Here is a 24,561-nt window from a genome sequence, read left to right as displayed (position 1 = left end):
ATTCCGGCTACTCGGAAGGCTGAGGCGGAAGGATCGCCAGAGCCCAGCAGGCCGAGGCTGCGGTGGCCGGGAGTGGCCACTGCACTCCAGTCTGGGCAACTCAAAAAAATAATAATAATAATAATAAACCCAGCCGGGCATGGTAGCTCATGCCTGTAATCCCAGCACTTTGGGAGATGGAGGCGAGAGGATTGCATGAGTCCAGGGGTTCAAGACCAGCATGAGCCACTTGATGAGACCTCGTCTCTACAACAAAGCAAAAAATTAGCCAGGCGCAGAGACACATGCCTGTAGTTTCAGCTACTTGGCAGGCCAAGGCAGGATGATCCCCTGAGCCCAGCAGGTTGAGGCTGCAGTGGCCGTGAGCATTCCACTGCACTCCAGCCTGGGCAATAGAGTGAGACTCTGACTCAAAATAATAATAATAATAATAAATGCTCTTTGCCTGTCACATCATGGACTCTACACTCCTCATTTGCCCAATTTACTGATGAGGAAACAGAGGCTGGAAGAGCAACTTGAGACATCTGGAGTCATGCAGCTGGACTGGTAGTCCATCTAGTGTTCGGACCCAGGCCTATTGGCTATTCAGCCTCCAGCAGCAAATGTGTGGCTTCTGGCCCGGGGTCTTCGTGGATGGTGGGGTCACTTCAGTTACATTACAAATGAAGGGGCACATTAGGTGAAGGGGGGTCTCTGGAATATGCATGCATGCATTCATTCAGCAAATATATATCAAGCACTGACTGCATGCTCAGAGTCATGGTGCACCTCTACAAAAAAATTTTAATTTGCACATGCCTATTGTCCCAGTTACCTGGGAGGCAGAGGCAGGAGGATCGCTTGAGCTAGGGGGTAGAGGCTACAGTGAGTCAAGATTATGCCAATACATTCAGCCTGGGTGACAGAGCAAGATGCTGTCTCTAATACATACATAAAAAGAAAAAAAGAAAGTGTGTGTGTGTGTGTGTGTGTGTGTGTGTGTGTGTGTGTGTGTGCGCGCGTGTGTGTGCGCGCGCGCGCGCGTTGTGGCAAGGACACTCTGTGTTGGACAGAAAGTAGATCTTTTGTTGTTCCTTTACCTTAGAGATGGGGTAAGGGAGAGGACTCGCCTCTCTGACTTGGGAATACTTAGTTCAGTCACACTGGAAAGTAGACAGAGGAAAATGTGGGTAGGTTGCTGGTTGTGAAGAAGTGACCACTTGAGGAGTGTCACGCCATTGCAAAATACATTGGGAGCTTCTTGCTTCAGGGTGATGATCTCTGATTCCAGATGCACCAAAAAGGATCCCACTCAGAGGAAAGTGAAGATGAACTGGCCTGTGAGAGGCGATTCCATAGTTCATAGGTGAATCATTGGCTTTGCTCCTGGCCATATCAAACATCTGTCAGAAGCCAAGGCAGGGACCACAGGATTTCAGCCTTAGATTTCCATATCTGGGGCTGGGAAAATGTGCTCAGATGTCTCTGGGCTATCCTTGTGACTCTTTTCGTGCTTTTTGTTGTTTTTATTATCCGTGGGTTTTCCAGTGAATAAACTGATTAGTGCTGTGAAGAATTTTGCTTTTATTTGAGAGGATGGAGGGAAAAGTGATAAAGTCTCCACAAGCTGGAGACTCACCACCTTCTTTCTCTGCTTTCTTCATGGCACAGTTTTTATCCTGGACCTCAGTGAAAGCTAGCTTTCCTCAACAGTTGAGTTGTTTAATGTGTGTGATTCTACTCAGGTCATTCTAAGAGTCCAGTTTTTCAAACTGCCCTGCAGAGACTTCTGGTGCCCCTTTGGGACTGAGTTCTCTCTGTACATGTATCACTTTTTAGGAGTGGCAGTAGTGGTAGTACTCAACTTCAGTTGGAGAGAGAACACACACACACACACACACACAGATCATAGGCAGTTTTATTGTGTCTTCTGTATCCTTCCTGCCTCCCTGCTTCATTCTTTTCTTTCTTTTTTTTCCTTTCCTTTCCTTTTTTTTTTTGAGTTGGAGTCTCACTCTGTCACCCAGGCTGGAGTACAGTGGCACAGTCATGGTTACTGCAGCCTCGACCTGCTGGGCTCTGGTGCTCCTTCCACCTTAGCCTTCCAAGTAGCTGAAACTACAGGCATGTGCCTTCACGCACACCTAATTTTTAAATTTATTGTAGAGATGAGGTCTCGCTATGTTGGCCAGTCTGGTCTCGAATCCCTGGGTTCAGGCAATCCTCTCACCTCTGCCTCCCAAAGTGCTGAGATTACAGGTGTGAGCCACCATGCCTCACCCCTGCTTCATATTTGTATGCATGAATAGCCTTGGGGCTTAGAGCTTTGGGGGAAGTAACTGAAGTCATGGTGGTGAAGATTTTTAACATATTAGTATCTTCCTAGACAGGTTAAAATCTAGGAAAGCATGTCATATCCCCCACGCCTTGCTACCTTCAGTCGCTCACTTATAAAATAAAGGGGCTAACTTTTTTTTTTTTTTTTTGAGTTGGAGTCTCACTCTGTCGCCCAGACTGGAGTGCAGTGGCCGCTTCCGGCCACCACAGCCTCGACCTGCTGGGCTCCGGCGATCCTTCCGCCTCCGCCTTTCAAGTAGCCGGAATTACAGGCATGCGCTACCACGCCCTGCTGATTTTTTGATTTATTGTAGAGATGAGGTCTCGCTGCCCAGGCGGGTCTCGAACATGTGGGCTCAGGCAATCCACTCACCTCAACCTCCCAAAGGAGCGGGATTACAGGCTGAGCCACCGAGCCCGGCTTGGGGGGCTAACTTTTTTTAAAGATTCTTTCAATTCTATGACTTTGTGATCTGTCTTCTAATCTGACTTGCAATTCGGTGAGATGTGCAGTCTGTTGTGTTATTACTGCTTTTTTAAAAAAATTGAAACAGTGTGGAAAGCCTTCTCAAGTGGTAATGCCATTCCATTCCAGGTGATTCCAGGAGCAGCACCATCTAGGTCCCCTGGGATAGCTGTCTCTCTACGAGGGTTTCCAGTGTGGGAAATCAGCATAGATGTGCCAAGGACAGTGCAGCCTTTGTTGCTTCTTGAGGCCCCTTCTTAACTCTTCTGGGCTCTGGCCTATCTTTCCTCCTTAACTGGGGGACTAGAGTCATCGAGAGAAAAAGGGATAGAAAAAAAGCAATCAAAAATGAAAATACCAGAGGAGAGACATTAACAATGTAATTTGAATCTCAAGTGTTTGTGGCATATGGGAAATTAGATGCTGAGCCTTGTGAGTGGGGTTACTTGCTAGGGTCCTGGATCACACCTGTCTGGCCAGGAGTTTCCTAGGGTATCTATAGTGGCTTCTGTTTTAGACCTTAGGCATGGCAGGCTGTGGTCTGGGGACTGTCCAGCTGCCCTCCCCCAGATGGAGTCTTAAGGGTTAGGGTATCCTGACAGGAGCATCCCTAGGATTTTCGTTCAGGTCCTCTTTCTTTCACACCAAAGGGGTCCCCAGAATGTGGCCCTGGCATTGGTGCCAAGTAATCATGTTCCTTTTTGTTTCCCCTTCTTCTCCCCTAACCTCAACCTTTGTTTCCAAAGATGGGCTGGTGATCCCATTAGTGGAGCTGTCAGCAAAGCAGGTGGCATTTCACATCCCATTTGAAGTGGTGGAGAAAGTTTACCCCCCAGTGCCTGAGCAGCTACAACTCCGAATTGCTTTTTGGAGCTTCCCTGAGAATGAAGAAGACATTCGGTGAGGCTAAAGGATTGATGGTGGGGAGTGGGGTCCTGACATTCCACACTGTCTGCTGAGCTTCCCACAGAACAAAGAAGATATTATATTTGGGGCTGTGGTGAGAGGACGACAAGGGGAGGAAGGAGTGCCTGGGATTTTCCCCAAGAAGGAGCAAAGGAATGACACTGGGGATAGAGCACCTAGAGCACTGGGGTCTCTGACAGAGTCTGCTGAAGGTTATTTGCTGAGTTGTGACTACGTTCTCTTCTTCTTGTGACTGTGTTCCCCAGGCTGTATTCATGCCTGGCCAATGGCAGTGCAGATGAGTTCCAGCGAGGGGATCAGCTGTTCCGCATGAGGGCTGTGAAGGACCCACTGCAGATAGGTGAGGATTCCATCGTGCCCCGTTGCACCCCCTGCCTCTCCCATCCCCTGTATTGTGAATCAAGGCTATGCCAAAAGAAGCTGGAGCACACTGTCTGAATAACTTGAGGGCCAGGGGCAGGGGCAGAGACGTAGGTCTCAGCAGCTCTCCCTGACCATGCCTGCATTTCTCCCCAGGGTTCCACCTGAGTGCTACAGTGGTGCCACCTCAGATGGTCCCTCCCAAGGGGGCCTACAACGTGGCTGTGATGTTTGACCGCTGCCGGGTCACTTCCTGCAGCTGTACCTGTGGGGCTGGGGCCAAATGGTGCACCCACGTCGTGGCACTCTGTCTCTTCCGCATCCACAACGTGAGGCCCTCCCAATTTATCCTGGCCCTATCCTACGCTCCATCCCCCCCTTCTCTGCTGCATGCCCGGCCACAATGTGAGCCCCCTCACCTCCCCTACTCTGCCTCTCTGCCCCCAGTTCCAGCAAGCCTTTATTCAGATTGTTCCATTTCTCTCTGTGTCCCCTTCAGGCTTCTGCAGTCTGCCTGCGAGCCCCAGTCTCAGAGTCCCTGTCTCGGCTGCAGAGGGACCAGCTGCAGAAGTTTGCTCAGTACCTCATCAGTGAACTCCCTCAGCAGGTGAGTGAAGTCGGCACACCTTCCTCCAACTAGCTCCAGGGCAGGCCACACATCAACCTTCCTGTTAGGTCTAAGACTCCTTCGGTTCACTTGTGCCTTGTTCTCTCTGCTTTGTCCCTTTCCCCCTCAGATCCTCCCCACAGCCCAGCGTCTCCTGGATGAGCTCCTCTCTTCCCAGTCAACAGCCATCAACACAGTGTGTGGGGCCCCAGGTGAGTACGGTTTCAAAGATGGGCAGTAGGAAGAAAGAAAGCTGGTAGTGCAGAGCACCATTTACTAAAGGCTTGCTGTTGTCAGGCAAATTCAGGCCCCTATCTCGAGGTGACTGCCTGCCTGTTGTCCCCAGACCCCACAGCAGGGCCCTCGGCATCTGATCAGAGTACTTGGTATTTGGATGAATCAACACTCACTGACAACATCAAGAAGACACTGCACAAGTTCTGTGGCCCCTCCCCTGTGGTCTTCAGGTAAACTGAATCTCTGCACACCTGTCTCTTTCTGGAAGGGATGCTAGAGAGGGTTACTGTGGTGGAGTGGGAGTGTGTCTCAGGCTGTTGACAGATCCTTTGTTCTATTAATGCCTGTGACCCTCACCTTTTATTCCTTGTACTGTCTCAATGTCTGGAACACAGAAAATGTCACTAACAAATCAAATGGATGATGATGACCTTGTGCAGTTGGTGTGGTCTGCTCTTATCTGGGTAGAACAAGAGTTATCTTTCTTCCTTTGACAGATCAGGAAATTGAAGCAGAAAAAGATGAGGAATTTTTGTTGTGGACATCTTTTTTCCGCCATACTCTATTTTGGTGTCAGAACCCCTTTTGGGTCATACCCTGCTTCATTCCCTTGCTTCTCAGCCGCATCTTAGAGTCACCTTTTTCTGCTCTACTACTTTTGCAGTGATGTGAATTCCATGTATCTGTCTTCCACGGAGCCACCAGCTGCTGCTGAATGGGCATGTCTTCTGCGCCCTCTGAGGGGCCGCGAGCCAGAGGGCGTCTGGAACCTGCTCAGCATTGTGCGGGAGATGTTCAAGCGAAGGGACAGCAACGCTGCCCCCTTGTTGGAAATCCTTACTGACCAGTGCCTCACCTATGAACAGGTAATCCCCCAGAGGTGGGGAGCTCTGTGGTGGTTCATTTTGTCATTCCCTCTTTCTGGAAGGGATGCTGGGGAGGGCTACTCTTGTCTTGCTCTGAGCTCTCTCGAGTATCTCATAGCTCTCTTTGTCTCCAGATAACAGGTTGGTGGTACAGCGTGCGCACCTCAGCCTCACACAGCAGCGCCAGTGGGCACACAGGCCGTAGCAATGGACAGTCAGAGGTAGCAGCCCATGCCTGTGCCAGCATGTGTGATGAGATGGTCACACTGTGGAGACTGGCTGTGCTGGACCCTGCACTCAGCCCCCAGCGGTGAGCCTCCCCCAAGACTCTCCAGCTCAAGACAGACTGAGCCCTCATCTCCTCGTACACAGGGATGTACCATTATTCTAGCCCTAGGGAAATGGGAGGTGCTTAGTACTAGGGCTACCAGTGATGTATGAGTTCTTTTTCTGAGAAGCGTTCTTCCTTCTGTCCCCTAAATAACACCCACTTTCCGGAATTCCCAAGTATTGCAGTGATGTTTGTGGGGCTGGCTCAAGAAGTATTATGTGTCTCTTCCCTGTGCCCTTCTTTGGGGTGTACACCTACTCCATCTGCTCCTTTGCCTTCTCAGTGCAGACTGTAGCCCCACCAGCAGCCTCCTGCCCTTTGCTTCCACAGCCGCCGGGAACTGTGTGTACAGCTGCGTCAGTGGCAACTGAAGGTGATTGAGAATGTCAAGAGGGGACAACACAAGAAGACCCTGGAGCGGCTCTTCCCTGGCTTCCGGCCGGCGGTGGAGGCTTGCTACTTTAACTGGGAAGAGGCTTACCCACTTCCTGGCGTCACCTACAGTGGCACTGACCGGAAGTTGGCACTGTGCTGGGCCCGGGCCTTGCCCTCTCGGCCAAGTGCCTCCCGCTCTGGGGGCCTGGAGGAGTCCCGGGACCGGCCCCGACCTCTTCCTGCTGAGCCAGTAGTGAGGCCCAAGGAGCCTGGGGCCAAGCGCAAGGGATTGGGTGAGGGGATCCCCTCATTGCAGCGGGGTCCTCGCCGCCTGCCAGCGGAAGCAGGAGATAAGGCTCTGCATAAGATGGGTGCTGGTGGGGGCAAAGCCAAGGCACTGGGTGGGGTTGGCAGTGGGAGCAAGGGCTCAGCAGGTGGTGGGAGCAAGCGGCGGCTGAGCAGTGAAGACAGCTCCTTGGAGCCAGATCTGGCGGAAATGAGCCTAGATGACAGCAGCCTGGCCCTGGGTGCAGAGGCCAGCACTTTTGGTGGATTCCCTGAGAGCCCTCCACCTTGTCCTCCCCCTGGTGGCTCCCGAGGCCCTGCCACTTTCCTTCCTGAGCCCCCAGATACTTATGAAGAAGATGGTGGTGTGTACTTCTCGGAAGGGCCTGAGCCTCCCACAGCTTCTTCTGGCCCCCCTGGCCTACTGCCCAGGGAAGTCTGTACCCGGGACGACCTCCCTTCCACAGATGAGAGTGGCAGTGGGCTTCTCAAAACCAAAGAGGCAGCCCCAGCAGTTGGAGAGGAGGATGATGACTACCAGGCGTATTATCTGAATGCCCAGGACGGGGCTGGGGGCGAGGAGGAGAAGGCCGAGGGCGGGGCTGGGGAGGAGCATGACCTGTTTGCTGGGCTGAAGCCACTGGAACAGGAGAGCCGCATGGAGGTGAGGGGACTCTGAGGGGATGGAGGGAGGGAAGGCTCGGTGTTCCTTAGCCACTGCTGGGAGGGCCATATGGCTCTAGTTGGACATGTCAGGACTGTTAGCAGAGCTGTTAGAATCCTATAGCAGGCTCCTAACGGTCCTCCCTGTCTGTGGTCCATTCTCTTCACTGCTTCCACATGATTTCCCTCAAATGTCTGATGGTATCCCTCTGCTGCTTAAAACCCCTTAGTGGTTTCCCATTGCTCTTAGGATAAAAATGAAGGTCCTTGGTACAATCTCTGATGCTCCACTTGATCTGATCTTTGCCTGCTTCACCAGCCTCGTCTGGCTACTCTGTCCCTCATTCTCCAGTCAACAGAAACACTCCCGTTGCTGACCATACTCCCTCTTACATCCATACTTTTGCACAGATTGGCCTTTCTGCTTGGAATACTCTTCCCTCACCTCGCCTGTTCCTTCTTCAGGTTTCTGAGATTTTTTTTTTTTTAATTGGGGTCTCACTCCGTTGTCCAGGTTGGAGTGCAGTAGCATGCTCACGGCCACCCCAGCATCGACCTGCTGGGCTCCAGCAATCCTTTTGCCTCGGCTTTCCACACAGCCAGAACTACAGGCACGCACTACCACGCCCAGCTAATTTTTTGAATTATTGTAGAGACGAGGTCTCACCATGTTGCCCAGGCTGGTCACGAAAGGGCTCTGAGATCTTAAGACCACTTTCTCTAGGAAGTGATACTGATACTGATACTGTTCCTCTGCCCCAAGTCCCAGTGAGATATCTTACCTACCTGCTCCCCTCTTTACCCTTCCCAGTAGTAGCCAGCATCATAGTGGCTTATGTATTTGTGTGTCTGTTTCGCTAACCAGACTGAGCTCTTTGTGGTATACTCAGGACCAGCACAGAGCCCAGCATATAGCAAGTGCTCAAGTAATGTTGGTTACATGAGTAAGCATGGTGTCCTGTCCCTGAAAATTGGGGCTTCAACCCGTCTGGTGCCATGTCCTCTCTCCAGGTATTATTTGCCTGTGCTGAGGCTCTGCATGCGCATGGCTATAGCAATGAGGCCTCCCGTCTCACCGTGGAGCTTGCCCAGGACCTGCTAGCCAACCCACCCGACCTCAAGGTAGAGCCGCCCCCTGTCAAGGTGAGAGAGACCCCCTTCCTCTACCTTCCTGACACCCACTTATCCCTCATTTGATCCGTGCCCCACCCCAAGTGAGAGCCTCCTTCTACCTCCAGCAAGTTGAGTCAGACTCATCTGCCTGCCTCCTGTGCATCCCTCTCTAGGGCAAGAAGAACAAAGTATCCACGAGCCGTCAGACCTGGGTAGCTACCAACACCCTGACCAAGGCGGCCTTCCTGTTAACAGTACTAAGCGAGCGCCCAGAACACCACAACCTGGCCTTCCGAGTTGGCATGTTTGCCTTGGAGCTACAGCGCCCCCCTGCTTCTACCAAGGCCTTGGAGGTCAGAGGTGCCATCTGAGCCTTTTACTGTGATCTCCATTGAGATGCTGGAGGTCTGAGCTCTTTCCTGTGCCCTCAGGTGAAGCTGGCATACCAGGAGTCTGAGGTGGCTGCCCTGCTCAAGAAGATCCCTTTGGGTCCAAGTGAGATGAGTACCATGCGGTGCCGGGCAGAGGAGCTTCGGGAGGGGACACTCTGTGACTATCGGCCTGTGTTGCCCCTCATGTTGGCCAGTTTCATCTTTGACGTTCTCTGTGCTCCAGGTATGGTGCCTGACCCTACAGTATGTGGGGAAGTGGGGAAGTAGGGAAGTGGGGTAGGGGTAGCTTTTTTCTAAGGTAACACCAAGAGCCCCAAGGCTCTGAGTCACCTTTAGGACCCATCAGGCAGCTTCATTGGTAGGTCTGTGATGATGAGGGTCTTGGGTTCTCTTGCATTCTTTCCTGTGATACTTCTGTCTGCCTGACTTACCCACCTTTCATTCAGTGGTTTCTCCCACGGGTTCCCGGCCCCCAAGTCGTAACTGGAACAACGAGATGCCTGGGGATGAGGAGCTAGGATTTGAAGCAGCAGTTGCTGCCTTGGGTGAGTCTGTCGGTCTTGAGCTCATTCATGAGCTAAGCCTGGCCCTAGGATTGAAGAACATGAAACCCAGGGCCTTGTTTCCAAGGGCTGCATGGCAGTGGGAAAGTCAGGATGACATGTGCCTGGTACCTGTAAGACAGTCAGGAACTCAGGGTAAAAAATGTGTGCTGCGGATGTTGGGTGTTGTAAAGGCATCAAACAGAAATATAGGGAAAGGCCTACAGGGAGGTGATAAGAATATGGAATGTGGGTTAAAAGATCAGTAGGTTTTAGATTGGGAACACCATGAATAAAGACATGCTGGCCGGGCGTGGTGGCTCACACCTGTAATCCTAGCACTTTGGGAGGTGGAGGCGGGAGGATCACTTGAGCCTAGGAGTTGGAGACCCACCTGGGCAACATAGTGAGACCTCATCTCTACATAAAAAAAAAAAAAAAAAAAAAAGACACAGTGTAATCAATTCTTCCTGAGAGTGAGGAACCCAGCTTCCCTAAAGTGATAGGGACCTGATGGGTTGGTCGAATGGGCCAGGTTTTGAGTTTTGAAAAACAGACCAGAGCTGAGGCTGGGTATAATAGGCAGTGGGGACCATATACAGGCGATGTGCATTAGACCAAGGGAACCCCTTACCTCACATGCTGGCGGCTAGGGAGCCCTCTCTGTTTGCCTTTGCTGTCTCGGGAGTTATGGCTACTCAGTCCCCTGAGACCCTTCTTCTCACAGGCATGAAGACAACAGTGAGTGAGGCAGAACATCCCCTCCTGTGTGAAGGCACACGTCGGGAGAAGGGCGATCTGGCATTAGCACTAATGATCACTTACAAAGATGACCAGGCCAAGCTCAAGAAGGTAAGGGACAGAGGTCCTGGGCTTCTGGTAGGCAGAGAGAAAGAGAACACTCGCAAATTTCACTTTTTTTTTTTGAGTTGAAAAAAGCACTCTGTTGCTCAGGCTGGAGTGCAGTGGCACGCTCACGGCTACCACAGCCTCAACCTGCTGGGCTCAGGTGATCTTTCTCCCTCAGCCTTCCCAGTAGCTGGAAATATAGGCATGTGCCACCAAGCCCGGCTAATTTTTGGGTTTGTTGTAGAGACGAGATCTTGTCAAGTTACCCAGGCTGGTCTTGAACCTCTGGGCTCAAGCATCCTCTCACCTCCGCCTCCCAAAGTGCTGGGATTATAAGTGTGAGCCACCGCACTTGGCTTCATTCATTTATTGAATATCATCATATTCAGCCTTGTGTTAAGTGTGATGGGGAAGACCAAGATACTTAAGGCAGGAGGCTACCTACAATTATATCTGGGGAAGCCTTCCTGAGAAGGTAGCAATTGGCTGTTTCAAAGAGAAAGGAAGGTAATAGAAGTCAAGAGATAAAGGGGATCCTGTCACTGCTTCTCTGGAGGTTATTGCTTCTCTGTCTTCCAGATCTTAGACAAACTCTTGGACCGAGAGAGCCAGACACATAAGCCACAGACGCTAAGTTCTTTCTACTCATCTAGCCGCCCAGCCACAGCCAGCCAGAGGTCTCCTTCAAAGCACGGGAGCCCATCTGCCCCAGGGGCCCTGCCACCACTGACCTCAGGCTCTGCAGGGCCTGCTCAGCCAGGGAGTGTGGCAGGGGCTGGGCCAGGCCCCACTGAGGGCTTCACAGAGAAGAATGTGCCTGGTGAGGTGGGGGCACTGGGCAGGGGGTATGAATGGTATGGAGCCACGTTGGGGTCCCCTTTTCTGGGCTCATCCCAATGTCTCATTTTCCCTACCTAGAGAGTTCTCCACATTCCCCCTGTGAGGGTCTCCCATCTGAGGCAGCTCTGACTCCAAGGCCGGAGGGGAAGGTTCCCAGCCGCTTGGCACTTGGCAGTCGTGGAGGCTACAATGGACGGGGATGGGGCTCCCCAGGACGGCCTAAAAAGAAGCACACAGGTAGGACAGCCTGTGGGGTGGGGTGGGTTGGGATGGCATAGAGGGAAGGATATTCCTGAAGGTTGGAGTCTAATTTGTCTTGGGGGGTTAGGGATGGCCAGCATTGACAGCAGTGCCCCGGAAACAACATCGGATAGCTCCCCCACCTTAAGCCGGAGGCCACTTCGAGGAGGCTGGGCCCCTACCTCCTGGGGTCGAGGACAAGACAGTGACAGCATTAGCAGCTCTTCCTCGGACTCCCTGGGCTCCTCATCTTCCAGTGGAAGTCGCCGTGCCAGTGCCATTGGAGGAGCCCGGGCGAAGACAGTTGATGTCGGCAGGTCAGTGGGAAGAAATCTTCATCTCCCCTGATCTGGCCCACCCTCAGAGCTACATTCTGATCCAACCATTGTCCCCCAGTGTCCTCACTTTCCCTGGTCCTTCCCAATCTACCTGGACACCCATTTCAAAGAAACCCCAACTCCCGTCCCTACCCCATTGCCCCTTCAGGTACAAGGGCCGCCGCCCAGAGAGTCATGCCCCCCATGTACCCAATCAGCCATCAGAGGCAGCTGCACACTTCTACTTCGAGCTGGCGAAGACAGTGCTGATCAAGGCAGGGGGCAACAGCAGCACTTCCATTTTCACACATCCATCTTCCTCAGGGGGCCACCAGGGTCCTCACCGCAACCTGCACCTTTGCGCCTTCGAGATTGGGCTTTATGCCCTTGGCCTGCACAACTTTGTTTCTCCCAACTGGCTCTCACGTACCTATTCTTCCCACGTTTCCTGGATTACAGGTAAATCCTGTGTCCTGACATGGCTATGGGCGGGGCATTAATCGGTGGAGATAAGAGCCTTATGTTTGTGGAGTTGACCGATCTGATAGAATGATGACTCTCACACCCCAGCAGTACCCACGCTAACTCCATTGTGCTCCTCTCTCCTTTCCACAAAGGCCAGGCAATGGAGATCGGCAGCGCAGCCCTGACTATACTGGTAGAATGCTGGGATGGGCACTTGACACCCCCTGAGGTTGCATCCCTGGCTGACAGGGCATCACGGGCACGAGACTCCAATATGGTGAGGGCAGCGGCAGAGCTGGCCTTAAGCTGCCTGCCTCATGCCCATGCATTGAACCCCAATGAGATCCAGCGGGCCCTGGTGCAGTGCAAGGAGCAGGTATTTCCACAGGCAATCTGGGGACCCACTTACGGGCATCTGGACAGGGAGGCTGGGCATGGGGACAGTTGAGGGTCCAGTTCTTGATTCCAATATGCTAGAGTTTACAAACTATTGTATGTCTTCTCATGGTGACGTTTTTTCCCACATTAATGTGCTTTTATATCCGTCATTTCCTTTACAACTCTAATGTTAGGATTATTCCTCTTTTATAGATAAGGAAATGGAGGCCTAAAGTTTAGGGACCAAGATGATCACCCAGGATAGAAAATTTAGGGAAGGCTTCATAGAAATGAGACTTAGATGGGAGGGGGTTGGAATTATTAGTTTGGAACTGGGACCATAACCTGGGTCTTGACTTCTTTTGGTTAGTATTTGTTCAGTGTCTGTGGGAAGCACTTGCTGCTCTGATACTGACTCTGAGCATTGACCCTGACCTTTGATGCTTCCCTGGGAATCAGCCAGCTCTGAGGTAGACATAGGAATGTCATGTGACACCATCCCTTAGGGTAAAGGCCTTTCCCCCTTAATGCTGTGCTCCTCCCTTCCAGGATAACCTGATGTTGGAGAAGGCCTGCATGGCAGTGGAAGAGGCGGCAAAGGGTGGGGGCGTGTACCCCGAAGTGTTGTTTGAGGTTGCTCACCAGTGGTTCTGGCTATATGAGCAAACAGCAGGTGGCTCATCCACAGTCCGTGAAGGGGCTACAGGCTGTAGTGCCAGTGGGCTCAGGGCAGTTGGGGAGGCTGGGCGGGGTCTGCCTGAGGGCAGAGGGGGCCCAGGGACTGAGCCAGTTACAGTGGCAGCCGCAGCAGTGACAGCAGCAGCCACAGTGGTGCCAGTCATCTCCGTGGGGTCCAGTTTATATCCAGGTCCAGGACTGGGGCATGGTCACTCCCCTGGCCTGCACCCCTACACTGCTCTTCAGCCCCACCTGCCCTGCAGCCCTCAGTACCTCACTCACCCAGCTCATCCTGCCCATCCCATGCCTCACATGCCCCGGCCTGCCGTCTTCCCTGTGCCCAGCTCTGCATACCCACAGGTAAGACCAGTGTTCTGCTGAGGGGTGGGACATGTGGGAGAATATTGGGAATTCATGGGGAGTTGCAAGGAGGGTACTCTGGAAGTATATTAGGGCTGTTCAAGGGTCTTGGTGAGGTGGTGGGAGTCTAGGGGACCAAGCCCGACTAAGATAAGACATGTAGGGATACCAACTTGTGAGGCAAAGCAGGAGAGCTACATCCTAACATAATTTGGCATTTTCTCTCTCTTCCCCTTGTCTCTAGGGTGTGCATCCTGCATTCCTGGGGGCTCAGTACCCTTACTCGGTGACTCCTCCCTCACTTGCTGCCACTGCCGTGTCTTTCCCCGTCCCTTCCATGGCACCCATCACAGTACATCCCTACCACACAGAGCCAGGGCTTCCACTGCCCACCAGTGTGGCCTGTGAGTTGTGGGGACAGGGAACAGGTGAATGGAGGGGAGGTACACTGGGCAGGGAAGGTGGGGAGGGAATCTTCTCTGCCCCTCCTTGGGCTCTGCACTCCTCACGTGGCTTTCATTCCACCCTCAGTGAGCAGTGTCCACCCAGCATCCACGTTTCCAGCGATCCAGGGTGCCTCACTGCCTGCCCTAACCACACAGCCCAGCCCTTTGGTGAGCGGAGGTTTTCCACCACCCGAAGAAGAGACACACAGTCAGCCTGTCAGTCCACACAGCCTGCACCACCTGCACGCTGCCTACCGTGTCGGTGAGAGAAGGTCCCTTTCTGTGCCCCTACTTGCAGTTGCAGTGGTGCCAGAGGCTCTTCAGAGGACCCTCTCCAGTAGCTTGTTTGCTGTGGGGTTAGGAACCAGGTTGGTGAAGAGGATGCACTCCACCATGTGCTCACCCTTATCTCCCAGGAATGCTGGCACTGGAGATGCTGGGCCGCCGGGCACACAACGATCACCCCAACAACTTCTCCCGCTCCCCCCCCTACACTGATGATGTCAAATGGTTGCTGGGGCTGGCAGCAAAGCTGGGTAACACCTCCCCTCCCCAGGACCATTGGCCCCCCGACCTGCTCCCCCCACCTTCCTATCCCAGACCTCCTTCCTAGCTCTTGCTCAGAGTTGAGGCCTTGGTCGGGTATGTGTGCGTGCGCGGGGGGCGGAGGGTTACCTCAGCTCCTGGGGTGGAGGGAGGCTCTCTGCCAGGCCAGAGCTGAGATATTAAGTTGGGTCCCTAGGGCAGAGGTGGCCACCCCCGTCTCATGCCCCTCCCCCCTGCCCCCCAGGAGTGAACTACGTGCACCAGTTCTGTGTGGGGGCAGCCAAGGGGGTGCTGAGCCCGTTTGTGCTGCAGGAGATCGTCATGGAGACGCTGCAGCGGCTGAGCCCCGCTCATGCCCACAACCACCTGCGTGCCCCGGCCTTCCACCAACTGGTGCAGCGCTGCCAGCAGGCGTACATGCAGGTGACAACCTGGGAAGTATGGAGCAGAGTAGAGCACTGCCTGGGTGGTCATGGATCAGATCGCCTAGCATTTAAGTGAAAAGGGGCTGGTTCTGTGCCTTGTCCTAAGGCTCGTATCCTCCTCCAGTACATCCACCATCGCTTGATTCACCTGACCCCTGCCGACTACGACGACTTTGTGAATGCGATCCGGAGTGCCCGCAGCGCCTTCTGCCTGACACCCATGGGCATGATGCAGTTCAACGACATCCTGCAGAACCTCAAGCGCAGCAAACAGACCAAGGAGCTATGGCAGCGGGTCTCACTCGAGATGACCACCTTCTCCCCCTGAGTTTTTCCCCCTTAGGGTCCTATACAGGGACACAGGCCTGTGGCTGTGGGGGCCCATCACACAGGGGGAGTGAATCTTGGCTGGACAGACCATCTCCACTCAGTTCCCTGGTAGCCCAGACTGGCAGCTGCTCTTGGGCTGTAGCTTGGGGCCAAGATGTCTCAGACCCTAGAAACCTAGGGCTGGGGGAGACAGCCCTGTCTGGGAGGGGGCGTTGGGTGGCCTCTGGTATTTATTTGGCATTTATAAATATATAAACTCCTTTTTTTACTCTAGTCTGCCTGGGCCTTTTCCTTCTTTCCCTCCATGTGCAGATGAAACTTGAACTGGGGGAAAACATATGATACTTGCTTTATTCTAGGCTTTTCCCACTCCAGTGAGGCAGACAAAACAGAAAAATAAGGATGTTTATTAAGGACATTTCTAGCCCACAGCTAGGGCTCATACTTAGCTCCATGAGCCACTGTCCGACCTCATCCCCATTCAATGTGAATGACATCAGGGAGGTCGGGCCACAGGTAGATCCCACTGCCTGACTAAAGGGGCCATAGCAAGGGGTCCCTTCCACAGCCAGGTACAGATAGATGCAATGCTGGGGATGAAGAGGGAAGTCATTGGACTAATACATTCCCCTATACCCTGCCTGGACCCTCGCTCCTCCCCACCTCTCAAGATCATGGGTCAAAGGTGCCTAGTACCATGATGTGGGGTACCAAGGGAAGCCCCTTTGTTAGGCCCCAGAACTATCTGAAAGGGATACTCTTCCCTTCTCAGCCATCTCAGGCCTAGGGGCCACTGAGGTAGAAGGGGGAGGGGCCAGGCCACTCTAATTCCCCTTATGAGCCCTGCTCTGGGCTTGCCCCTTAGGGAAGCAGGGGGCTTTTTGCTGGCACATAAGGCTGGGACATCAGCCCAGACTGGAATGCTGCAGTTCTTCCCGAAGCCATGAGGGCACTGGCTGTCCAAGCCGGCTCAGCAGCTTCGACAGCTCCAAATTATGGTTCCGGAAAAAGTCCACAAGGAAAAGGCGGGACTGACAGGAGAAATGAAGGCAGAAATGGTAAGGAGTGGGACACAGGATCAGATCCTTGATCCTGTGGAGGTGAAGGATACCCTACCCCAGGCTTTACTCACCTCAGTGTCCATATCTGGGTACCTCCGGCCTTTGCTTCTGCCTAGACAGCGAGTCCTACCACCTTCAAGTCCCTGGCACCAAAATCCCTTATCTTCATCAAACCTGCTCAACAGAAGAGGCCATTAGGTGGCAAGGAGAAGAGAAACTCAGGCCCCATAAATGTACCTACCCCTCCCAGCCCACAGGGACACATGTCTCTACTTGTGAAACAGTAAATCCATGACTCTTCCAAATAGACATGGTCAACCTGCTTCCCCGATTCCCCCAGCGTGCTCCTCCCCTGGATCATGCTCTCCCACCTGAGGGTCCGTGTGTAGTTCAGAAAGGGTGTGATACCCAGGAACTTCTGGATGCTCTCCAGTGAGGCTGCTGGGTTGGTACGCAGCTCTTGCCCATCCACAATCAGCAACTAAAGGGACAGGGATGTGGTTCCCTCTATATTCCTAAGAAGCCTCTGGGCTGAAGGGAAGAGGAGGTGAAGTGGGGAACCCAATGAGGGCTCTTTGGGAACTGTACCTGTCCAGAAGGGTAGAAAGTCAGCCAGCGTTGCAGATGGGTAGAATAGTAGCCAGGGACAAGACAGCGGTTCTGCAGGGAGCGAAGTGCCAGAGGGGCTTGGGAGGAGGCTGAAATCACCTGGTAGAAGGTATAGTTCAGAGCAACTGGGTCTCCATGTGCTCGCTGGTGCTAAAGGACAAGGAGTAATAAAGGAAAGGTACGGTGATTTGACAGTGTTTTTCTGCCCTTCTGCCCTTACTCTTGGTCTGGTGTCAGAACACAGGCACCCCTCTCATAAGCATTAGTTTAGTCTTTCTACCCTCATTCCTTTCTGTCTCTCTGGTAGTCAACACCTCCCCCAACCTTAAGCCCAATGTGTCCCTAGCTTCAGGCAGACCTGATACCAGGAGTAGGCCCTGTCAGCAGGGTTGGTGAGCACAGTGATGATCTTGGCTCTTGGCAGGAGGGCAGCCCCCCGCCGTGGTACAACCTCTGAGTCAAAGTAGGTGGCGCTTTTTTCAAATAGGAAGTCAGTGCTGGCATTGGAAGGCACAGGGAAGAAGTCCATGTACCTAGGAAGTAGCACAGAGGAGAGAGGCAGAGAAATTTGCAGAGTGAAGGGGCCAGAAGTCTGAACTGGGGGAAGCTAGAATGGGGAAGGGAGTGTTCCTCTGAGAAGTATTCAAAGGGAGCCCAGTCTCACCAGTCAATACCCTTGTGGTAATTAGGGCCATTGAAGAACTGAATCTCCTCAAATGTGCTGGGGCTAGGGAAGCTGCTAGTTACAGCCGGGTGCAGGCTCAGGAAGAAGTGAATAGCTGTGGTCCCTATACAGGAGAGAAAGACCAGACCATTGTGGGAGACAAGATGGCTCAATAGTATGAGCCTGAAGGACGTGAGAAAATAACCACTGTGGGTAGTAAAATCCCTTTGACCAAACTACAATGACAGGAGAAAAATCTGAGAGGCCCAGGGAAGAGTTAAAACAGTGGTTCTCAGTCTTGACTGTCCATCAGAATCACTTTTGGATCTTTTATTTTATTTATCCATTTTTTTTTGAGTCAGGGTCTCACTCTGCCACCTAGGTTGGAGGGTAGTGGTAGTAGCATTTTCATGGTTCACTGCGGCTTCGACCTTCTGTACTCAGGTGATCCTTCTGTCTCAGCTTCCTGAGTAATAGGGACTACAGGAGCATGCCACCAAGCCTGGGTAATTTTTTATTTTTGTAGAGACAAGGTCTCACTATGTTGACTATGCTGGTCTTGAACTCCTGGGCTCAAGCAATCTTCTTGCCTCAGTCTCCCAAAGTGCTGGGATTATAGGCATGAGCCACCACACCTGGCCTAGAATTCACTTGTGGATCTTTGAAAAGGCAGATGATTCTGATATACAACCAGGGTTAAGAATCACTGCCTCAAGAGACTGGATTAATGAGGAGTGGGTATGAGAAGGGAGTTTCTTGGCAAAATGATCCTTTGTGTTTAAGACAGGGCAAGAAAAGCTGGCTGGCTTACCTGTCTTCTGGGGTCCCACAATGAGGAACTTCGGGAGCCGATCACAGGTTTTCTCCTTAGACCAGATATCTTTGTGCCTCTTGTCATCACAGGGATTCTGAAGGTAAGGCCAAGAATCGAGTAAGGCCTAGTCTCTTCCCTTAAACCCCCATCCCTCCTCATGTCACTAGTCAGCCTGAGCTCCACCTTTACCTGCCAAAGGGGACTTTGCTCCTGAGGGAAAAGTTCAAAGTACTTTCGTGCAAGAGGGACAGGAGGAAGGGTCTGTAAGCGCAGTTGTGTCCAGCACTGGAGGAAGCGCACCAGGCTCTCAAAGGTGTATAGGCCCAGCCGATCATTTCCATAATTGGACAGATGGGTCATAAAGATGCTGATCTGCAAGGGGGTGCCTCTGTGTCAGACTTGGAGAGCCTAACCCAACTCAGAATCAGCCTTGTTGAAAAAGGTCCCAGCCTGCAAACACCTTGGTTCTCCAATCTTCCAGCCCTTCCTCTCGGCACCTTACCGGATTAAGCAGCACCGTCAGAAAGAGCTCTCCACCTCGGATGCTCCGGTCTAGTTCACGAGAGCCTCCGGGATACTCATTATAGAAGATTGTGTGGGTGAAGAGGCCACATGTCTGCCGGGGCAGCACCTGGAGAAAAAAAGAGAAACAAGGATAGATAAAATTTGAAAGACAGAATGCAAAGTAGATGAGGGACAAAAGTCCTAAGGCACAAGGATTCCCTGGGTTTATAGAGGACTCAGTCTGAAGTTATAGCCATAAAGCTCTTATTATGCGCTTTATGACTTTCCGCCCTTCTACCCCCTATTATGTGGATGAACTTGAACTAGCAGTTGAAAGGACATAGGTCAATACAGGTTAGAGGCTATCTAAATGTGAGAGTTTGATTCAAATTTGTATTGGGAGTCCCTCACCATAATGCCATTGTGAATGAAGCCACGGCGGTAGCGGGCAGGGCGGAGATGGGGATACTCTTCAGTGCTGGTCACCTGGATGCCCCACACAGATTTCCAGGCTTCATAGAGCTGCGTGTGGATGGGGTACACGCCCGAGTGGTGGGGGGCCACAGCATACCCCAGATCCGTGGGAATCCCATGCTCCTGGGAATGGCACAGACTCTCACCAGGACCTGGTGAGGTTTGGGGAGTAGAGGGTAAAGAGGGTGGGGAAGCTTCCACAGAAAGGAAAATGGAAAGGGTGGGGAAAGGGTGTCCCATTAGGGGAGGGTTGAAAGGGAAGTATTATCTCTGGGAGAGCATGGGAACGAGGTCCAAGGGTCTCACCAGAGCAAACTGTTTGTTCAGCCTCATCTGGTCAGCCAGCACGGAGCGATTGTGGAAGAGGTGTGGCTGCATGTGGCTCCACATGTGGGGGAACCACCAGAATTCTTTGCGGTGCTTCAGCAGCATGTCGTCCCCTGCATCTTCTTCCTCTGTCCCTATGACCACACACTGACCACTGACCACAGACAATCAGTCCCTGTGCCCTCCTGTGTTTTGTAATAACAATGACCACCTTCCATCCTGGGGACATTACTGATCCCTGTCTACCTAAGACTTTCTATTTGTCCCATTGCCAACCTGCTCTCCAGCCACCCATGCAAACCTAAATTCATGCCCACCACTAGCTCCTCACAGCACTATGACCCCAAACCTTAACCTTTTCTCCAACTTGTCTGCCCAGGGAGATGGACAGTAAAGGGACAGATTAAACCAAGACAGTTATACAGAAGGAACAGGGGAATAAGCTCACCAGTATGATAGAACTTGCCCGAGAAGCCCAAGTTGAAGGTGAAGTTGGGGACTAAAGTCCTGAGTTTGTTCTGGGTGGTCAATAGAGCCTGGGAAGAGTAGCAGGAACACGAGTAATCAGGAGAGAGCAGACTGGGCAGGAAATATGAGAAGTAGCTTTCTTCCTGCTTGGAAAGGGCAGGGAGGATACCTATGACAAGCTCAGAATCAAGGAAAGGAGTCTGACAGGCCAGAGCTTGTCTAAGTTTCTAAGAAAAAAAATGTATTATTTACGTATTTATTTATTTATTTGAGTTGGGGTCTCATTCTGTAGCCCAGGCTGAGCACAGTGGCACAATCATGGCTCACTGCAGTCTCAACCTCCTGGGCTCAGGTGATCCTCCCACCTCCTGAGCAGCTGGGACCACAGGCGGTGCCACCATGCCTGGCAATTTTTTCTTTGAGTCAGTTTCACTTGGCTTAACCAGGCTGGAGTGCAGTGGCATGAGCATAGCTATCATAGCCTTGACCTGCTGGACTCTGGCGATCCTTCTGCCTCTAACTTCCAAGTAGTTGGGGCTACAGGTGCACACCACCACGCCCAGTTAATTTTTTGATTTATTGTGGAGATGAGGTCTCGCCATGTTGCCCAGGCTGGTCTCAAACTCCTGGGTTCAGGCAATCCTCTTGCCTCAGCCTCCCAAAGTGTTGGGATTACAGGCGTGAGCCACTGCATCCAGCCAAATTTTTAAAAGAAAATTTTTGTAGAGATGAGGTCTCACTATGTTGCCTAGCCTGGCCTTGAATTCCTGGGCTTAAGCGATTCTCCTGCCTTGGGCTCCCAAAGTGAAGGGATTACAGGGGGGAGGCACCGTGTCTGGCCAGAAACTTAAAAATCGGAAAATAAAGACTGACCTCAACATCAGCCACCTTCATGCGGGTCCCTTCCTTGCCCACAAAGATATCATCGATGTCTACCAAGATGTAGCGGTCAAGGTCCAGGCAGAGGCGCTTGCTGGTGAGGTATGCCACAGCATCAACGAAGATAAGTTTATGGAGCCAGAAAGAAAGGCCATGGCCGAAGAGTACCCGCTGGATGCCATCATGAAGCCCTAGGTCCTGTACCACAGTGGGAAGCCGGGCCCGACGAGGCACTGGTCCTGGCACAGGAGGCTCAGCTGGCCGAAGGCTGGCAAGAAGCACTGGTTCATACGTGCTATGATTGGACTGGAAGATTGTCCAATCATCACCAGGCAGTGGCCCAGGCTCTAGGCGGCTGGGGCGTGTGAGATGCAGTAGGGGGGCAGAAGGATTCACTTGGTAGTCCCGGAGCCCCAAGTTTGAGTGTAGAAAAAGGGGAAAGCCCTTGAGCTGAGCACTTAGTAAGCTATGCTCATGGGCTCGAAAAAAGCCAATGATGCCCACGCCATATTCCACACAGTATCGGTCTAGCAGTTCCCGACTCCAGGCATCCAGGTTGACATACTTTAGCAGGTTCTCATAAATGACCAAGACATAGCGGCCGTGAGTATGATCAGTCAATGTGGGCATGTCCCCTCGGCCAGGTGCCAGCTCAGTGCTGTAACGAAAACGACTAGACTCCAGAATGGCCACAATCTCCTGCCCCAGCTGTGAATATGCACTCTCCACAAACACAAGGACCACAGGTTCAGTTCGAGCTGTCTCAGGAGGCCTGGGGGGCCGAGGTTGAACTGGAGGCCGTGCAGGGCCAGGGCCAAGGCCAGCTGCTCCACTGTTGCTACAGTCTCCCAAGGGCAGGGGCAAGGGTTCCTTGGCCTTGGGGCTGGTGGACACGTAGTAAGCCAGGAAGCCCATGGAGCCCAGGCTGAAAGCAATCAGCAGCAGTATGAGGCGGTGCAGTTCCAGCTGCCGAGCTGGGCGTACCACCTTCCACAGCTGGAGCATGGCGGGAGAAGGGAGGGAAGGACAGGGACCACCTCAGGGGTTGGGAGGTGGGAGTTCTTGAGAGGATGGAAGAATAGGAAAACAAGGAAAAGGGATTCCCTCAGGGGCAGTTCCTTGAAAAGGTGGAGACAAGTCCCCTTAGCATAGGGTAGGGGAGGTAGAAGGGGAAGCAGGGGGCAACTGGACAGAGTCCACAAGTCTCAGGTCACCATGGCCCCTTGGCCCATGGCTTCAGGCTACAAATCTTGCCAGGTTCTGCCCTCAACCCTGGCTGGGCTCCTCACATCAGAGGTCAACAAAGTTTCACAATCTTTGCCCCTACTATCTGTAAAACAGAGAAATCAATAGGTTACTTCTCCCCCCTTGAAACTGTGTCATTAATCGATTCTCCTCACCCCATATCTCTTACCTCTTGCTTCCTGGATTATTTGTGCTCCAAAAAAAAGCTCCTGTAAGAAAAGAACACAAGCTGAGTCCTATACCTTAGTTTCACAGCTTGTTCTCTTTCTCAGAATACCCAAATGAAAGGCCAAATTCTCCTCTCTAAGTAAAGTTAAGCTGGAGCAGTATATTCAAGTGCTAGAAAAGAACAAATCTCCCATAAGCAAGAGACCAAACAGCCCAGGAGGCTGAAAACAGGCCTGCTCTAAAAGGAGTTCCTAGTCCATGACTGAGCAGCTGGCCAACCAGCAAGAGTTCTTGTCTTTCTGTGAGGAAGTGATGGAAAGCCCCAGAAGTCCCATGCTTCAACGAAATATCAGATAAAAGGAAACTCATGAGTCTGTTAATCTTCTTCATCAGTCAAACTCAATATCATAATCAACAACATTAACGGACATGCAGTCAGGTGGACACTACAGTGTGGGAATGCAAGAGGAAAGAGAGATCCTGACAGCTGATTTCGCTTCCGAACTCAGAACTTGGGAGCTCTCCTATTGCTTGTGAAAAATTACTCACCCCCCTCCCTCCTGCCTTCACCTCACCTTTGCCAAAGTCAGGGACAGGGAGATAAACCTGTAACCCCAGAGCAGGCCACATAATGGGACCTGAGAAAAGTCAGAGAGCTGAGTCCAGTTTCTCTCCTGTCCACTCTAGTCCTTCCTAACTTAGCCAAGATGGTACTACACCCTGGTCCTGAACAACTCAGAAGGGTCACTGAGCTGGCCTGGAAAGACATGAGGGTTACAAAAACAGAACAACCTGAGTAGGGCTAGATGACAGAGCAACAGGAGCTTAGTCATATCCAACCAATGAGAGAGAGGAGGAGTAAAGACAGTGCGATCAGAAAACAGTTTTAAGGAACCTCATTCTGGGGACCTCTTTTATTCCTTTTCTTAAATAGGCAGCTTCTGTAAGCTTTTTTTTGAGTTGGAGTCTCACTCTGTCACCCAGACTGGACAGGCCAGTGGCCGCTCCCAGCCACTATAGCCTTGACCTGCTGGGCTCCGGTGATCCTTCCACCTCAGTAGCCGGAATTACAGGTGCGCGCTACCACGCCCGGTTGATTTTTGATTTATTGTAGAGATGAGGTCTCGCCAAGTTGCCCAGGCAGGTCTCAAACCCACGGACTCAGGCAATCCACTCACCTCAGCCTCCCAAAGCGTGGGATTACAGGCTGAGCCACCAAGCCTAGCTCGTAAGCTTTATTGTAAGGACTTTCCCCACCATAGCCACTCCTAGTAAGGCCAGTGGCTGGTAATCCCTCTCTAACATCCATCCCCACTTACTGGCATCTCAGATGTAATGAGGCAGAGACCAGGTCCTTTCAGATCGGCAGAGATTATTTAAGAACAGCTTAGCTTTGGCCTGGGTAAAACTAATCGCGATAAGAGAGCTGGGGCAAAAGATCAAAATGGTGACGGGAAGGGGTGAATCCTAAGAATTAGAGGAAGCTTTACGGAAAACACATTACTGAGGAGAAGTCATGAGGGGAAGTCGACAGTCAGGGAGGATCACCCATAATGTTAACAGTAATAGTTAATGTTTATTGAAGCTTACAACATGCCAGACATCCTTCTAAGAGCTTTACATGTATGGAATCCTCACACCAGCCCTCAGAGGTAGGAAAGAGATAGATTCTGTTATTATTATTCCCATTTTACATATGAGTAATCTGAGGCCCAGGGAGGCCCAAGAAGCAACTTGCCCAGGATCACACAGCTCAGTCACTGGAAGGGCTGGATTCACAGTCAGGCCTGTCGAGCTCCAGAGCCCATGCTCTTAACCCCTGCATTTTAGCTTCATACCTAGAAGAAGCAGCAATATTTAGAGAAGGGGTGCTGAGAGAACTACTGAGGCAGGCTGTGGAGTGGGATGATGAATACTGAAGTAGCAAAAAGGAGGCGGGGAGGGCGGGCAGGTGTGCGTGCAGCAGCGGGGGGGCTTCTCCAGAGAGAGAG

General features: G+C 52.2%; 2 protein-coding genes across 4 annotated transcripts in view; one reads left to right on the top strand and one right to left on the bottom strand.

Moving 5' to 3' along the window:
* The window catches only part of ZSWIM8 (zinc finger SWIM-type containing 8), a 16,350-nt gene extending 720 nt beyond the window's left edge, over positions 1-15,630 (top strand). Inside the window, exons 3-27 of the mRNA XM_008068971.2 lie at positions 3,436-3,685; positions 3,958-4,052; positions 4,229-4,401; positions 4,572-4,679; positions 4,810-4,891; positions 5,026-5,146; positions 5,581-5,782; positions 5,917-6,092; positions 6,444-7,437; positions 8,448-8,579; positions 8,723-8,902; positions 8,981-9,164; positions 9,388-9,486; positions 10,211-10,335; positions 10,912-11,152; positions 11,251-11,409; positions 11,501-11,729; positions 11,899-12,188; positions 12,347-12,570; positions 13,122-13,610; positions 13,855-14,014; positions 14,142-14,318; positions 14,473-14,592; positions 14,847-15,025; positions 15,152-15,630. Coding sequence (XP_008067162.2) covers positions 3,436-3,685; positions 3,958-4,052; positions 4,229-4,401; positions 4,572-4,679; positions 4,810-4,891; positions 5,026-5,146; positions 5,581-5,782; positions 5,917-6,092; positions 6,444-7,437; positions 8,448-8,579; positions 8,723-8,902; positions 8,981-9,164; positions 9,388-9,486; positions 10,211-10,335; positions 10,912-11,152; positions 11,251-11,409; positions 11,501-11,729; positions 11,899-12,188; positions 12,347-12,570; positions 13,122-13,610; positions 13,855-14,014; positions 14,142-14,318; positions 14,473-14,592; positions 14,847-15,025; positions 15,152-15,355 — 5,393 coding nt within the window. The 3' untranslated portion in view covers positions 15,356-15,630. The remainder of the gene's footprint in view (positions 1-3,435; positions 3,686-3,957; positions 4,053-4,228; positions 4,402-4,571; positions 4,680-4,809; positions 4,892-5,025; positions 5,147-5,580; positions 5,783-5,916; positions 6,093-6,443; positions 7,438-8,447; positions 8,580-8,722; positions 8,903-8,980; positions 9,165-9,387; positions 9,487-10,210; positions 10,336-10,911; positions 11,153-11,250; positions 11,410-11,500; positions 11,730-11,898; positions 12,189-12,346; positions 12,571-13,121; positions 13,611-13,854; positions 14,015-14,141; positions 14,319-14,472; positions 14,593-14,846; positions 15,026-15,151) is intronic.
* Positions 15,631-15,743: 113 nt separating this feature from the next.
* Positions 15,744-22,178, bottom strand: NDST2 (N-deacetylase and N-sulfotransferase 2). Of its 3 annotated transcripts, none has more exons than XM_008068961.1 (13): positions 21,152-22,178; positions 20,259-20,346; positions 19,790-19,944; positions 19,421-19,606; positions 19,008-19,136; positions 18,695-18,877; positions 18,503-18,599; positions 17,692-17,815; positions 17,386-17,560; positions 17,007-17,177; positions 16,790-16,899; positions 16,490-16,592; positions 15,744-16,388 (listed from the first exon to the last, which is right to left on the bottom strand). In XM_008068961.1, the coding sequence occupies exons 1-13, from the start codon at positions 22,160-22,162 to the stop codon at positions 16,263-16,265; spliced, it is 2,658 nt and encodes an 885-aa protein (XP_008067152.1). In that variant the 5' UTR covers positions 22,163-22,178; the 3' UTR covers positions 15,744-16,262. The 3 variants fall into 3 exon arrangements, with proteins under 3 accessions (XP_008067152.1, XP_008067153.1, XP_021573690.1); XM_008068962.1 differs by having other exon boundaries at positions 19,421-19,531; positions 21,152-22,156; XM_021718015.1 differs by lacking the exon at positions 17,007-17,177 and having other exon boundaries at positions 21,152-22,156.
* Positions 22,179-24,561: the final 2,383 nt, after the last annotated feature.

Source organism: Carlito syrichta, unplaced genomic scaffold (genome assembly GCF_000164805.1).
Source record: "Carlito syrichta isolate Samal-C Ts95f unplaced genomic scaffold, Tarsius_syrichta-2.0.1 Scaffold311707, whole genome shotgun sequence".
In the NCBI taxonomy this organism is placed as follows: Eukaryota; Metazoa; Chordata; class Mammalia; order Primates; family Tarsiidae; genus Carlito; species Carlito syrichta.
The sequence above is the reverse complement of the archived record's forward strand: the minus strand, read 5'-3'. Positions and strand labels throughout refer to the sequence as shown.